This window comes from Nerophis ophidion, linkage group LG07 (assembly GCF_033978795.1).
Source record: "Nerophis ophidion isolate RoL-2023_Sa linkage group LG07, RoL_Noph_v1.0, whole genome shotgun sequence".
NCBI classification, from domain to species: Eukaryota; Metazoa; Chordata; class Actinopteri; order Syngnathiformes; family Syngnathidae; genus Nerophis; species Nerophis ophidion.
Genome location: NC_084617.1, coordinates 49680633 through 49696972, shown reverse-complemented (window position 1 = coordinate 49696972; position 16340 = coordinate 49680633). Strand labels below are relative to the sequence as shown.

Below are 16340 nucleotides of genomic sequence, written 5' to 3'. Positions count from 1 at the left end.
CTACCGATCACTACCTGGTGATGAGTTGGCTGCGATGGTGGGGGAGGATGCCGGACCGACCTGGCAGGCCCAAACGCATTGTGAGGGTCTGCTGGGAACGTCTGGCAAATAAATTAATATTACATTGAAATAATGACACATTTAAGAAATAATTTAAAGATTAATGTATTACATTCTGTTCTATTTGACCCTTTGTACAAAACAGTGAGATTCAGGTGTTAATGCTGTTTTTATTAAATGTGGACAGTGCCGTTTACCACATTTTCATTGAAAAAGAAATCATTTAGGATTTAACAACAAACGAGAATATATAACTACAAAAAGGTAGCATGGTTTGGTTTTCTTTTGTATTGGATTTTAATAAGTAAGGTGTACAATACAACATTTGTGTTCACTTTCTATTGTGTGCTGCAGTCAGCTGACCGTCTCCTGTATACATGAGTGTTGACAGTAAGGTCGCTCAGGAGGTTATCACAAAATCATTGTCACACTCCAACAAGCAGGCCGGATACAGTTTTGATGGGTTTCCTCTCAAGTCTAAAGTAACCCAATAACACTTCATAAATTTGGACTACCCATTATCACTTTACCTCATAAACAGTGATGCATTTTTAAGGCAGGATTTTTACATGTTGTATGTTTAAAGCCATTCAGTTCACTTAATCTAGTATTTGGACACATCAGTGTGTCAAACGCAAAAATGAAAATTAATGTGTCTTACAGGTTTTGAAAAACTTTTTTTTTTTACATATAAATATGGCAAATTCACAAAAAAACACATGGAGGATGGGGGATAATAAGTAATGATGATTTAAAGCAAAAGATGAACAAAATTAATGGAAAAGATGCCTTCAGGCCCATCAAATCTACAAATGTTGCCTAAGAATTAAAAATGTGAAGTTAGAAATGCAGATTCAGCTTTTTTAGGCAACTGTTTGAGATGTTTGGACAAGCATCATTTGATCCCAGACGTTATTTAACAATCCTTTCCATTGGTGCCCTGCCCACATGGATCCACAAGGACCCACAGAGGAATGGACACACTCCAGGACTATCTGCTGCATGGCTACCGAGAGTGGAAGCAAGTCCCTGTTTTGACATTACCCCACAGCCACAGTTCGTGTTATACTTCTACCATAGGACTGTCCATGTTGACATTGCTCTTGTTTCCATGTGTGTTTTTTGCCATTGGACGGCTACTGCAGGAACAGTATACTGAACGCCATGATGATGCAGCAGCAGGCCACCCATGGACTCTTGCGCTCACCTGAAATTGATTGAAATGAATGTCAAGGTGTTTTGCAATTTAGCGCGTAGAAAGAAGATGTTCATTAATTTACCTATTCTGGCACATTTCCAGAAAATTCCTAGTAGCCTGCAAAAGAGAGAGAAAATACTTAAAGTAGAAAATAATTTTTTCCATTGAAGTGGATTTTTTTTTTCTTTCCCCATAGTTCCTGCTATATTTAACTATTTGTACATGTGTCATTAAATCCTTCAGAGACAACAATTTGTGTTCTTCTAAAGTAGAGTCGGTCCTTCCATAAACTTTAGTTATGTGTTCAATTGTCTGTACAAAACAATTGTCTGGACCTCTTTTGAAAGAATCCTAAGGTTTGTACTGCACTACTTGTAATAATAATGATGATGCAAAATAGATATCGGGCTACGTCATCTGGTTGTATGCAGAGCCCCTGCCTACAGACAAACAACTTGGTTCCTTTTCCTTTTAGCCGCCAATAAGTTTTGAATGGTTTTTTTGAGCTTGATGAGGCACTTCAACAGATACACTGACAATTATGCGTTTTGTGAAGGGATTTAATAACGACAGTCCGCTATCAGACAGTATCATGAGTCCAGGAAGGCAAACAGAGACTACGGATGCGGTAGGTATAATAATATAGCTCAGAGTTGCGTTGAACGAAATCACAGCTACCCAGCCGTGCTGCTTTCCTTCTTACTGACATAAGAGAATGCACGCTCCTTTTAATCTCTTCCGTACACATGCAAGCCTATGCCCACGCAATCTGAGCCTCTCTACACCAGGGCAGACACACACAGTGCTCCTCACCACATAAGTGTTAGGTGGACATATAAAATAGCTATTATACATAAAAAACATTCTACATTATGCAATATAGTAACATCAGTCTGGCTTCCTAAAAGATGGCTATCCGAAGGAACCCATTCAATACAACACAACCCCTGTCTTGCAATTGACATACTGACAGATAAATTATCCTCCAAAGAGGGTTTCATCCATGTCAGTGACAACTAACACTCTTGAAAAAACACTGTAATGATCGTGACTACATTACACCAAGGTATTCTGCAATCACTTAAGTTCCTATTGAATCTTATAGCTAACACTTAAATCATGCTAATTGTAAATAATTGGTTGGCCTGTTTTCGTGAAGAACCATATAATTGGCCAAGACAAGGCTAAACATGTTACACATCGAGAGAAAGTCAGGAGCAGACATGCTAATAGCTAAGCTAACCTAGCTTTAAACAACACAGAGACATAAATACTTAGTAAAGTTAATGAAATGTAGCTGGAACCACATTACAGCAAAAAGTAAGCAGATATCAACAAGAAATTAACAAATCAATTAATAAGAGTCTAGAGAGAGGACAATATCACAACAATTGTTGATGTGTCAGCATTGTCACAATCAGAACATGGCACATAAGAGGAGGATTTGGCCGATTTGTAAATTGGTGGCGTCGATATCAAAGGTTGTTTCAGTATAATGATCAATACCAAAGTGATTAGATTGATATTTTATTTTATAAATATGAACTTAAACTCAGGGAATAATTCCCAGGAGGACTTCTATAGGAAAAAAACTAAGGGTTTAAATGAGTAGCAGATGGTAATTTTTGAATTTGTTTAGTTATTGAGTATTATTGACTTTGTTTTGCTCAAAGAATTGTAAAAGAGAATAAAGAACCTGTTTAACTATTGTTGAACTGTTAATACCACTCACCATAAATACATTGCACTGTGTAAAGTTAATACAAGTGTTTGATCAGTCTCTGCCGATTTCACTCATGGATGATCAGTTTCAAAATTGGTAGCATAAAACCTTGATCTGATCTTATACCCATAATATAGCTCAATATGATGCAGTGCAATTTCATTTCTCACCACCATAACCACAATAATAAACATACCAGGGTTTCCCACACATTCATTTATTTGTGGCGGCCCGCCACGAAAGAATTACGGCTGCCACAAATAAAACTAATAAAAAATTTAAAAAAACAATTTTTTTTATTTTATTTTTTTCTTCCGGCTTTTGACTCACACAACTGCTCATAAAAGCAATGGGACCCTGTCTGTGAATGGAGCTTATAGTTACATATTATATAAATATGTAAATAAAGTGTTGTAATTATATTCCAACTCCGCGTTCTTCTTGGTCATCGCCGCTGCCTCACCCTCCCCACCCCGCCGCCGAACCACACCACCACAAATAGATGCCTGACCTGTGGGAACACTGCATACTGTTGAATAAATACCTCTTTGATGGTATCAAATAAAACAGAACATTATCATCATCGTCATCTACAGGTATTTTGATTTTGTGTAGAAAGTAGCCAGTTAGTTAAAAAACAAACTTTGGCTTCCACGCCTCTGATTATCCCGCACTGCCAAGTGGATACATAATTGAGTAAGTAAACTAATCACAATCTCCATTCATTATAGTATACATGTAAAACATCTTGCTGGGATCATACCCGGTCTTATTCTTGTCCAGCAGGCTGGGAGCCAGCGCTCTGACGTAGGCACAGGTACAGATCAGGAGAAGAATCACTGTTAGCAGTGACTGAAAGTTGAAGATGGCTGACTGCAAAATGAGAAGAGATAAATGCATTTTAAACATGATCGAGCGAAAGTCCCTAGGTTGGAGCCTGCACTGTACGGCATAAGTGATGTTTGAGTTTATTTGGAACATGTGTCCATACGACATGATACATCACAATTTCCAGTTTCTCTATTCAACATGTTTGAAATAGAGTAGGAAAAAGCAGATCTTATTTAATCCCACCCCTTTTCCTTTAGATAGCAGTTCCAGCGACCCCCCGCAACCCTGAACGGGACAAGCGGTAGTAAATGGATGGATAGATATATATACTCTGTAAGTAATACCAATAAAAATAAATAATAGTAGTAGTACATTGTTTGATTTCTTTGCTGAATCCATTCCATAATTTAATTCCACATACTGATATACTGTATGTGCGTGCGTACAGATGTTATCAATTAAAATTTTCTCTAAGATTATATTTCTATGTGATTTATAATTGTAAACTACACTGATTTGAGTGTCAATACATTATTAGCTATATTTCTATAATTTTGGACTACTCTTTACTGGCATTTGGTAATAATTGGAAGAAACATTTATTGTAAAAGTGAAGTTCCTGGATTGTGTTAAAATAAAAGGAAGAGAGACAACACTAAGGATAGTTCGTCATACGAAATAGACCAAGCTCGCATTTAATTACACAGAATGTATTAAAAATTATAACTGTTGGTGCTGGATGGCGTGATCATGCATGCTTGTGCTTTTTTACATTATTCGTGTATAATAACAACGTTCCGAACCGTTTTATCCCATTCATCCATTTTCTACCGCATATCCCTTTCAGGGTCGCGGGGGTGCTGGAGCCTATCCCAGCTGCATACGGGCTACACCCAGGACAAGTTCCCACCTCATCTGTTAATGTTTCCAAATGGCATGTTATATCCACGGGATCTAACAAAACATGTTGTGTCCTTATACATGACATTATGTTGTGGACCCAGTCAGACAGGCTGTGCATTGTGGGCATCTACAGTCACGATCAAAAGTTTACATACACTTGTAAAGAACATAATGTCATGGCTGTCTTGAGTTTCTAATAATTTCTACAACTCTTATTATATTGTGATAGAGTGATTGCAGCACATACTTGTTTGTCACAAAAAACATTCATAAAGTTTGGTTATTTTATGAATTTTTTATGGGTCTACTGAAAATGTGACCAAATCTGCTGGGTCAAAAGTATACATACAGCAATGTTAATATTTGGTTACATGTCCCTTGGCAAGTTTCACTGCAATAAGGCACTTTTGGTAGCCATCCACAAGCTTCTGCTTGAATTTTTGACCACTCCTCTTGACAAAAGTGGCGCAGTTCAGCTAAATATATTGGTTTTCTGACATGGACTTGTTTCTTCAGTATTGTCCAAACGTTTAAGTCAGGACTTTGGGAAGGCTATTCTAAAACCTAAATTCTAGCCTGATTTAGCCATTCTGTTACCACTTTTGAAATGTGTTTGGGGTCATTGTCCTGTTGGAACACCATACTGCGCCAAAGACCAACCTGCGGGCTGATGATTTTAAGTTGTCCTGAAGAATTTGGAGGTAATCCTACTTTTTCATTGTCCCATTTAAAGCACCAGTTCCATTGGCAGCAAACAGGCCCAGAGCATAATACTACCACCACCATGCTTGACGGTAGGTATGGTGTTGCTGGGATTGACGGCCTTACCTTTACTCCTCCAAACATATTGTTGGGTATTGTGAAACAAAAATTGGTTTGGTCACAATACCCAGCAATATGTTTGGAGAAGAAAAGGTGAGGCCTCTAATCCCAGGAACGCTATGCCTACCAGCGAGCATGGTGGTGGGCCTGTTTTGCTGCCAATGGAACTGGAGCTTTAAATGGGACAATTAAAAAGGAGGATTACCGTATTTTTCGGACTATAAATCGCAGTTTTTTTTCATAGTTTGGCCGGGGGTGCGACTTATACTCAGGAGCGACTTGTGTGTGAGATTATTAACACATTACCGTAAAATATCAAATAATATTATTTAGCTCATTCACAAAGACATGCACCTGGGGATAGGTTGATTGGCAACACTAAATTGGCCCTAGTGTGTGAATGTGAGTGTGAATGTTGTCTGTCTATCTGTGTTGGCCCTGCGATGAGGTGGCGACTTGTCCAGGGTGTACCCTGCCTTCCGCCCGATTGTAGCTGAGATAGGCGCCAGCGCCCCCTGCGACCCCGAAAGGGAATAAGCGGTAGAAAATGGATGGATGGACTTAAGGGACTAGACGTATAAGATTTCATCCAATTTAGCAATTGGGAGTGACAGATTGTTTGGTAAACGTATAGCATGTTCTATATGTTATAGTTATTTGAATGACTCTTACCATAATATGTTACGTTAACATACCAGGCACCTTCTCAGTTAGTTATTTATGCATTATATGAAGTACACTTATTCAGCCTTTTGTTCACTATTCTTTAATTATTTTAAATTGCATTTCAAATGTCTATTCCTGGTGTTGGGTTTTATCAAATACATTTCCCCCAAAAACGCGACTTATACTCCAGTGCGACTTATATATGTTTTTTTCCTTCTTTATTATCCATTCTCGGCAGGTGCGATTTATAATCCGGAGCGATTTATACTCCGAAAAATACGGTACCTCCAAATTCTTCAGGACAACCTAAAATCATCTGCCTCTGGGCTTGGGTCTTGGGTGCAGTTGGGTGTTCCAACAGGACAATGACCCCAAACACACATCAAACATGGTAACGGAATGGCTAAATAAGGCTAGAATTAAGGTTTTGGAATGGCCTTCCCAAAGTCCTGATTTAAACGTGTAGACAATGCTGAAGAAACAACTCCATGTCAGAAAACCAACACATTTAGTTGAACTGCACCACTTTTTTTAAGAGGAGTGGTCAAAACTTCAACCAGAAGCTTGTGGGTGGCCACCAAAAGTGGCTTCTTTTAGTGAAACTTGCCAAGGGACATGTAACCAAATAATAACACGGCTGTATGGATACTTTTGACCCAGCAGATTTGGTCACATTTTCAGTAGACCCATAATAAATTCATAAAACAACCAAACTTCGTGAATGTTTTTTTAGACCAACAACAAGTATGTGCTCCAATCACTCTACCACAAAACAATTAGAGTTGTAAAAATGATTGGAAAACGAAGACAGCCATGACATGATGTTCTTTACAAGTGTATGTAAACGTCTGACCAGAATGTACGTGGCACAGCATGAAGCCAAAACGAGCTGGCGTAAGTTGCAAATGACATAAATAATCCATCCATCCATCCATTTTTTACAGCGAATTCCCTTTGGGGGCGCCGGTGCCTATCTCAGCTACAATCGGACGGAAGTCGGGGTACACCCTGGACAAGTCGCCACCTCATCACAAAGGCCAAGACATAAATAATATTGTTGTTAATACTATTTATGTTCCTACATGGCACGTTGCAAGGTGTAGTTAAACGATGGATCAGTGACAATTAAGACGGCAACACAAAGCGATCATTTAACATTAACTAGCTACTAGCTAGACATGTAGCCCAACATAGCTAGTTCGTAGTTGAGTCACAAAGGCGCACAACTATGTACATCACTGCGTTACTCCCGGGCTTGGTGTGACAGAAACACAACTTCGTTTGTTAAAACCACGAATAAATGGAATACATACACTACATAAACATAAATATGCTTACCATTTTGGTGGAAGGCAAAGCCACATCACACTTTCGGCGCGAGAATATGACGTCCTTCCTACGCAATGACGTAATGCCCGCTCCTGATTGGTTGATGCGACAAAGGTTAAAGTTGACAATGTTTGTCAAAAGAATGCTGTCAACAGGGAAATAACTCATATTTTAATTTTACAACGCCATTCCATCGTTTGGACCTCGTACTAGTGTGTCCTTTTAACCGGGTAGGTGTTTTAAAGTTGTGTATTTAAAAACGCGACATATGACTTTTTCTGCTAAATCACTGTGCAGGTATTTATGAATGTACACGGATAGTGTCACCGTACTCTCAAACACTTAATATATGTCAAATATTTACACAGTGCCCACAGAACATGGCAGGAGGGGGTTTCATACAGTTAGGACTAGTAAAGTGGAGAGTCGCATAATTTCCGGGGTGTTTTGAAATAGCTTATAACTTCCACATTACTCCCTTAATTTTCTGACTGCTTATGTATATCATATCTTTATCTTCAGCTGGGTTCATTTCATTTCATTTCATTTGTAATTATCTCATTCATTGATGTGCATTTTGAACGATACATAATTATACCTCAATTATACAATTTAAATTCACACAACAATGCCTGAGAAGGAGCAGGATGAAGAAAATCTTATAATTTCCTGCCCCCTTTGACATAATACATTATCTTACTTCATGAATATCATTTAAACCGACAAATATATCCAAATATAATGAAACAATAAAAAAACAACAACACAAAAAAACACAAGTGCAAAACCTTATAAAGTATAAACCAAACAGAGAAAATAATAATAATAATAATATCACGGAATGATACAGAGCAAATACAAAACCAGACAAAAAATAATAAATAAAAACATGTAAACACTTATGGCTGTCCATATGATCTTATTGTTCTATCTTTATATATTTTTTCAATTGGAATATATTTTTACAGTTTTCTATCTCGTTGTAAAGAGAATTCCACAATTTTACCCCCACCACTGATGTACACATTTCTTTTAAAGTTGTCCTTGAATATTGCTGTTTGAAATGACCTTTTCTTCCATGATCTGTATTCTCAGAAGTGATGACAATCATTTTTTGTAAATTTGCTGGTAATGTTTTATTTCTAGCCTTAAACATGACACACAATGTCTGTAGCTTTACTAGCTCCTGTAGTTTCAATAGTCCAGAGTCAATAAAATATGTTAGTGTGTTCTAAGTAATGTACTTTATGAATAATCCTTATAGCTCTTTTCTGTAATTGATACAATGCCTTTATGTTGCTCTTATATGTGTTCCCCCACACTTCCACACAGTAGCTGATATATGGCAATATAAGTGCACAATACAATATACACAGTACCCTATAATCTAACACATATTTTACCTTGTTTAATATAAAAATACTCTTAGACATCTTTTTTCGTACATGTGCAATATGATATTTCCATGTCAGACCGTCATCCAGTATCACTCCTAAAAATGTAAGTTCAGAAACCCTTTCAATATCAATTCCATCTATTGACAGTTTGATGGTTTCCTCCCTTTTCTTCTTGCCAAAAATCATAAACTTTGTTTTTTTTACATTTAATGATAATTTGTTGACATCAAACCATCTCTTAAGTTTAATCATTTCCTGTTCAATAAGGATTGATAACGCTTTTAAGTCATGTCCCGAACTATAAAAGTTGGTGTCGTCCGCAACTAAAACACATTTGGCAACACTAAATTGGCCCTAGTGTGTGAATGTGAGTGTGAATGTTGTCTGTCTATCTGTGTTGACCCTGCAATGAGGTGTCGACTTGTCCAGGGTGTACGCTGCCTTGCGCCCGATTGTAGTTGAGATAGGCACCAGCGCCCCCCGCGACCCCAAAAGGAATAAGCGGTAGAAAATGGATGGATGCCGGTAATATGACACATTTCTCTTAAATCTGATGGGCACGACAATGCTTGATTTCATATGTTTGATTGTTTGTAACCCCCTTTTTATGTCAAATGTGTATTTATTCAGCACAATCAGGTGCCAATCTGCTGTCGGTATTTTACTGTGAAATATTTAATTCACTTAGAAAGTTATATTCAGTAAATTCAGTTTATGACACGCAATATTCTGCACTAGTGATGTCCCAAAATCAATATTTTGGTACTGGTACCGGTACCAAAATTAATTCGATACTTTTTGGTACTTTAAAAAAAAAAAGGGCACCACAAAAAATTGCGTTATTGGCTTTATTTTAACAAAAAATGTTTCTTATTGCAAGTTTGTCCTTAAATAAAATCAATCAGTCAATCAATCAATCAATAATTATTTTTATAGCCTTAAATCACTAGTGTTTTAAAGGGCTGCACAAACCACAACGACATCCTCGGTAGAGCCCACATAAGGACAAGGAAAACTCACACCCAGTGGGACGTCGGTGACAATGATGACTATGAGAAACCTTGGAGAGGACCGAAAGCAATGGATGTCGAGCGGGTCCAACATGATACTGTGAAAGTTCAATCCATAGTGGATCCAACACAACCGTGAGAGTCCAGTTCAAAGTGGATCCAACACAGCAGAGAGAGTCCCGTCCACATTGGAGCCAGCAGGAGACCACCCCAAGCAGAGGCGGATCAGCAGCGCAGAGATGTCCCCAACCGATACACAGGCGAGCGGTCCATCCTGGGTCCCGAATCTGGTTGAGCGGTCCATTCTGGGTCGCGACTCAGAACAGCCAGTACTTAATCCATGGCCACCGGACCGGACCCTCTCCACAAGGGAGAGCGGGACAGAGGAAAAAAAGAAAGAAACGGCAGATCAACTGTTCTAAAAAGGGAGTCTATTTAAAGGCTAGAGTATACAAATGAGTTTTAAGGTGAGATTTAAATGCTTCTACTGAGGTGGCATCTCGAACTGTTACCTGCAGGGCATTCCAGAGTACTGGAGCCCGAACGGAAAACGCTCTATAGCCCGCAAACTTTTTTTGGGCTTTGGGAATCACTAATAAGCCGGAGTCCTTTGAACGCAGATTTCTTGCCGGAACATATGGTACAATACAATCGGCAAGATAGGCTGGAGCTAGACCGTGTAGTATTATATACGTAAGTAGTAAAACCTTAGATGAAAGAAAGCCGTTTTAGTAACACTCTTAATGTGTGACTCAAAGGAGAGAGTTGGGTCGAAGATAATACCCAGATTCTTTACAGAGTCGCCTTGTTTAATTGTTTGCTTGTCAAATGTTAAAGTTGTATTATTAAATAGAGGTCGGTGTCTAGCATGACCGATAATCAGCATTTCCGTTTTTTTGGCGTTGAACAAACTGCTGATGTATGCTGTATACTGTGTCATTTTCCATTCTATTGTTTTGTCAACATTATTAAGGACAAGTGGTAGAAAATGTATTATTAATCTCCTTGATCATTTACTGTTAATATCTGATTATTTTCTCTTTTAACATGTTCTATCGACACTTCTGTTAAAATGTAATAATCACTTATTCTTCTGTTGTTTGATACTTTCCATTAGTTTTGGATGATACCACAAATTTGGGTATCAATCAGATACCAAGCCGTTACAGGATCATACATTGGTCATATTCAAAATCCTCATGTGTCCAGGGACATATTTCCTGAGTTTATAAATATAATATACATTAAAAAAAACGAAAGAAGACGTCATGATGCCAAAAAAATATCGACGTAATCATAGTAGTATCGACTTGATACGCGCCTGTACTTGGTATCATTACAGTGGATGTCAGGTGTAGATCCACCAATGGCGTTTGTTTACATTGTGATGCCGGTGAGCTACAGTGTGTTGTGAAGCATGTTTAGCGTCCTGCAGGGATGATACTTGTAAGAAACTTACTGCTTTAGTCACCATGGAGGCGAGGATTAGTGATTTAGAAGTAGCTAAAACACTGCCAACTGGGACTGGACTTTAGCCGCTAGCTAGCTCGCTATGTCTTAAAGCACCCTTTACTGTGGGCGTTTCAGTGTTATAACTTCACCTTTATCGTTAGTTTTTAAGTGAAAATGCGTCCGTTCTCCCCTTTATGGCTACACACATTGTCTCTTTGTAAGTACTCCGTGATTGTGCGCTGCCAAACATGCTCGTCTGCTCATAAAATCAGCAATGTCATGACGTGATAGCGACAGGGGTGCGGGAGGGTGGCGGACCAGTACTTTTCAGAGGCGGTACATGACAGTACCGTATATGATTAATTAGTATCGCGGTACTATAGTAATACCGGTATACCGTACAACCCTATTATGCACTAGGGTTGCTGCCATACCATTTTTTTCAGTTGATGATACCTGTAGATTTTCACGATTTTGATACTTATTTGATACTACAATAAAATAAAAAAAATTAAAAATGGACCCATGTACTTTTAAATACACTACCTTATTGAAAACTATTTGGGATCAGCATAAGTTTCAAAAAATTGAAATCAACCATTGCTGCAATATTTATAAAACTATCTTGCCTTCCTTCATACTTTTCCCAAACAAGCTGTTTAGAATTTGCACAATTTGAGTTGTGACGTCTGCGGATAGCTTCATAAATGGTAGAAATGTACCCGAAGTTCTTTGCGCGAGTCCGTCGTCAATAAGCTCCTTCTTTCTCCCCTCTTCTGATTGATTGATTGATTGATTGAAACTTTTATTAGTAGATTGCACAGTTCAGTACATATTCCATACAATTGACCACTAAATGGTAACACCCGAATACGTTTTTTAACTTGTTTAAGTCAGGGTCCACGTTATTCAATTCTCTATCCTCTTGTTGTGGGGCAGACTTGCTTATACAAGCACATGCATGCCATTTATATTAAAAATTAGCGTAGAGTTCTAACTAATATGTCAGTAGACTCGATATGTGAGTGCTAACAACTACAACATGGCTGGCGGGGAGAAGACACAGTCAAAAGTGGAGCCACATAAATAAAACGGCGGTTAGAAAGTGACTTGAATACGGTCTGTAAAACAAAATCTATGCAAAATGTTGACTAACGCACCATCATTATATGTTGTGTAGACCACAAGGAAGTGTTTTAGATGTAGGAAAAAAATCACAATATGACCCCTTGAAAATGTGAAGTATTTTGTCACTGTGCTTCAAATTCTTTTTACTTTTTGTAATTTCATTATTAGCTGCCAAGAACTATAACTGCATAATATACTTACTGTGAAATATTTAATGCACTTACATGCAGTTTATGACACGCAGTATTCTGCCTTAGTGTTGCTGCGATACCATTTTTTTTTCAATTGACGATACCTATAGATTTTCACGATTTTGATACTTATTTTATACTATGATAAAAATAAAATATCTCGATTCATGTACTTTTAAATACACTACTTTATTAAAAACTAATTCAAATCGGACCTATTATGCAAAACCAAGTTTTTTGAATTTATTGTGTATTTGGGATCAGATCAAATACTTGACCTTTAATATCCGATGTATTTGATTAGCGAATAATTGCACAACATAAGAACCCACACCACTCTGCTACTTCCGAACTGTTAATACGTACCTCAATAATGTGGCTACACGGATTCTTTCTGCTGATTCTTTCTTTGGCGAAGAAGCTGTGTATTGGGTGTGTTGAGAAGCGTACAATGGAAGTTACTATATGATGCGTATGGTCAAAATCAGTAATCAAGACAGGGTTCCTCGAATAAATAAACGTATGGGGAACACGTGCTAATTTTTTAAGATATCAGTCTTCTTGTTTGGTGCTGACTCAGTGTTGGTCGAATTGACATGGCTCGCAGAGGAAGAACGATACTGAAAACAGCTGGTATCAATGTAATAATTGCGTGTTGGTATCGAAGTCCAATGCAGACGTCACCGACTCTTGTCCCATCAAAAGCTAACGGAAGTCTACGATAATATCAGGTGACATCGAGGGCTACTTGTTTGACATAACTTTACTTAATATTATTTTGCACTGTACCTGTATATGTAAATGTGTAATGTGCATGTGTGTAATTTACTAGCATTGTAACATTTAGTGGAGGGCTGTCCAACTAAATTTTTCTTGAGGGCACATTTATAGAAAGCTAAGGACCATGGGGCAGTAAATTTTCCTTCACTATTATTCTTATTTCGAGAACCAGCATCCTCTGCAGCGGACACTTGTTTTTGGTTTATTTATTTTATCGGTTACAAATTTCTAAAGAAAATTAATTACAAGTGGAAGCTGGCCTTTAGGAGGTTGAAATGTCAATGCAAAGATCCTCCAAGTTAGCGTTGTATGGTATACCGCGATATTAATGAATCATATTCGGTACTATACCGCCTCTGAAAAGTATAAGTTTCTTACAAGTATCATCCCTGCAGGACGAGGAGTAGCTAAACATGCTTCACTACAATACACACCATAGCTCACCAACGTCAAAATGTAAACAAACGCCACTGGAGGATCTACTGTAATGGTAGTAAGTACAGTAGCGTATATAGTCGATACTACTATGATCATGTCGATATTTTTGGCATCACATCTTTTTTAGTTTTTTTTTTTATTTTATATTCATAATTCATGAAATATGTCCCGGAACAAATGCGGACTTTGAATATGACCAATGTATGATCCTGTAACGACTTATTATCAGATTGATACCCAAATTTGTGGTATCATCCAAAACTAACGTAAAGTATAAAATAACAGAAGAATAAGTGATTGTTACATTTTAACATAAGTGGAAATAGAACATGTTAAAAGAGAAAGTAAGCAGATATTGACAGTAAATGAACAAGTAGATTAATAATTCATTTTCTACCACTTGTCCTTAACAATGTTGAGAAAATAATAGAATTGAAAATGACACAAAATGTTACTGCATATGTCAGCAGCTAAATTAGGAGCCTTTGTTTGCTTACTTAATAATAAAAGACAAGTTGTCTAGTGTGTTCACTATTTTATTTAAGGACAAACCTGCAATTAGAAACCTATGTTTAATATACCGTAAGATTTTTTGTTAAAATAAAGCAAATAATGCCATTTTTTGTGGTCTCCTTTATATAGAAAAGTACCAAAAAGTATCGAAATAATTTTGGTACCTGTACCGTAATATGGGTATCGGGACAACACTACTCTGAGGTGTTTACAATTGTTCAAGTTCCTCTATGCACCAGGAGCCCTCTGATATTAACAGGAATATGCTGCAGAAATGTTTGTCTCCTCAGTTTAGAACTGAACTTGGGGGCCAGTATGGTGTCATTCCCGGGCCGGATTTTGCCTCAAGGCAGCCAGTTAAATATTCGTGATTTATAGTCTGGTCAATTTAACATAGATGTTTTTTGCACTGTTGCGCTTTGTCATCCAGCGCGTTTGATACCCAAATATGACACGAGATACTGTATGTCCATCTCCAAGGAGAAGATGGACATTTTACAAGTGTAAGAGAAACACACTTTGTCATACTAGACAGAACTTGACCTTGACCCGCTTGTACATCATCAACAATTCCAAGAAAGCTGCAGAAATATTGGCACTAAAAGTGTCTGCGGGAGAATTACGGTAGGTCTTCAAACTTGTTTACGTGTTGAGACATGCGTCCGAGCCGCATGATGGCCTCGTGATTGGCATGTAGGCCGCATAGTCGGGACATCTGGGTTCGAATCTCAATTTTACATCTCTGTGTGGCGTTTGCATGTTCTCAAAACATATGAATGTTAGGTTCATTAAAGGCTCTAAATCTTCCAAAGGGTATGACTGTGAGTACGAATGGTTGTTCGTTTATACTTACCTTTCGATTGGTTGGTTACCTGTCTAAGATTTACCCCGCATCTTGCCTGAAGCCAGCCAGGATATGCTCCTGCATACCCATAGAAAATGGATGGACTTGATAATATATTCATTGATTTGTTGATATATGCTTGGCTAATAAAGCTGATTCTGATTCTGATATAGAGTTAGGTAGAGTTCAGAAGAGGACAACGGAGTGGCTTCAACCAGCAGAAGCAGTGTTGATTCATTATCAAGTTACTTTGTTACCCTAAAGAAGAACACTATGAACATATTTAAGACCTATGCAGCATACAGCACATATATGCATACCTTCTGTATGCTCTGGTTAGCATGAATCTACTGAAAACAGGTGCATAGCACATTCAGAGCAAAATACTCCTATTCCAGGTTAGCAACCTGCTGGAAAGTAAATATTTGGGATTTTACTCAGTCTAACCGAGTTTGGACATAGTTAAAACATGAGTTTTAACCCTGAGAAAACATTCAATTCAATTAGTTGATTGATGCATTTCCGAGCACTGCAAATGATTAGATTTTTTGTAAAAATATGGCAATATTTTCTGCTATACTAGTTATCGTGTCTATTTGAACAACACAGTTAGGGAGACGCCAAAAAGCGAAATTTCAGTGAAAGTGCCTTTACACTTTCTACTTGCTATCTAAAGCACAGGATTCTTTATAGTAAGACACTCTGCTTTCAATCCTGTGCTTGATTTGTGGAATTTTGCTTTGTTGATTTTTTTTATGATTTTGCACAAGAAAGGACAATGCACGTGTCGATACTATAAGTGATTGTGTGTCCGATAGAGCAGGTGAACAGATGCCAACAGGAGGATTCAGTATTGACTTTGAAGGTTTTTGTGCAGCTCGCCATTCTTAAGAGAAAGCTCTGTTTTTTTTTTTTAATTGCACTGTCCTTCTGTCATTACTGCAGGGTCATCGTCCCTGCACACCAGATGTTACAGTAACTAATGAGTAGCTCGGCTCCCTTTTATGAGGTTAAAGTTGAACCCTTTATCTCCATCATCTTGCTCAGGATTTTCC

The 16340-nt window shown here is 37.8% G+C and overlaps 2 protein-coding genes across 6 annotated transcripts in view; one reads left to right on the top strand and one right to left on the bottom strand.

The window, feature by feature from the left end:
• Positions 1 to 210: 210 nt before the first annotated feature.
• tmem167a (transmembrane protein 167A) lies at positions 211 to 7715 on the bottom strand. The gene is made up of 4 exons (XM_061906318.1): positions 7542 to 7715; positions 3745 to 3854; positions 1341 to 1375; positions 211 to 1267 (listed from the first exon to the last, which is right to left on the bottom strand). Exons 1-4 carry the CDS (start codon positions 7698 to 7700, stop codon positions 1197 to 1199), a joined length of 375 nt encoding a protein of 124 aa, XP_061762302.1. The 5' UTR covers positions 7701 to 7715; the 3' UTR covers positions 211 to 1196.
• LOC133556406 (DNA repair protein XRCC4-like) overlaps positions 7615 to 16340 on the top strand; it is a 92859-nt gene continuing 84133 nt past the window's right edge. For all 5 annotated transcript variants that reach the window (XM_061906315.1, XM_061906314.1, XM_061906313.1 and 2 more), the window contains exon 1: positions 7615 to 7762. The gene's annotated coding sequence lies outside the window, so the exon portion shown is untranslated. The remainder of the gene's footprint in view (positions 7763 to 16340) is intronic.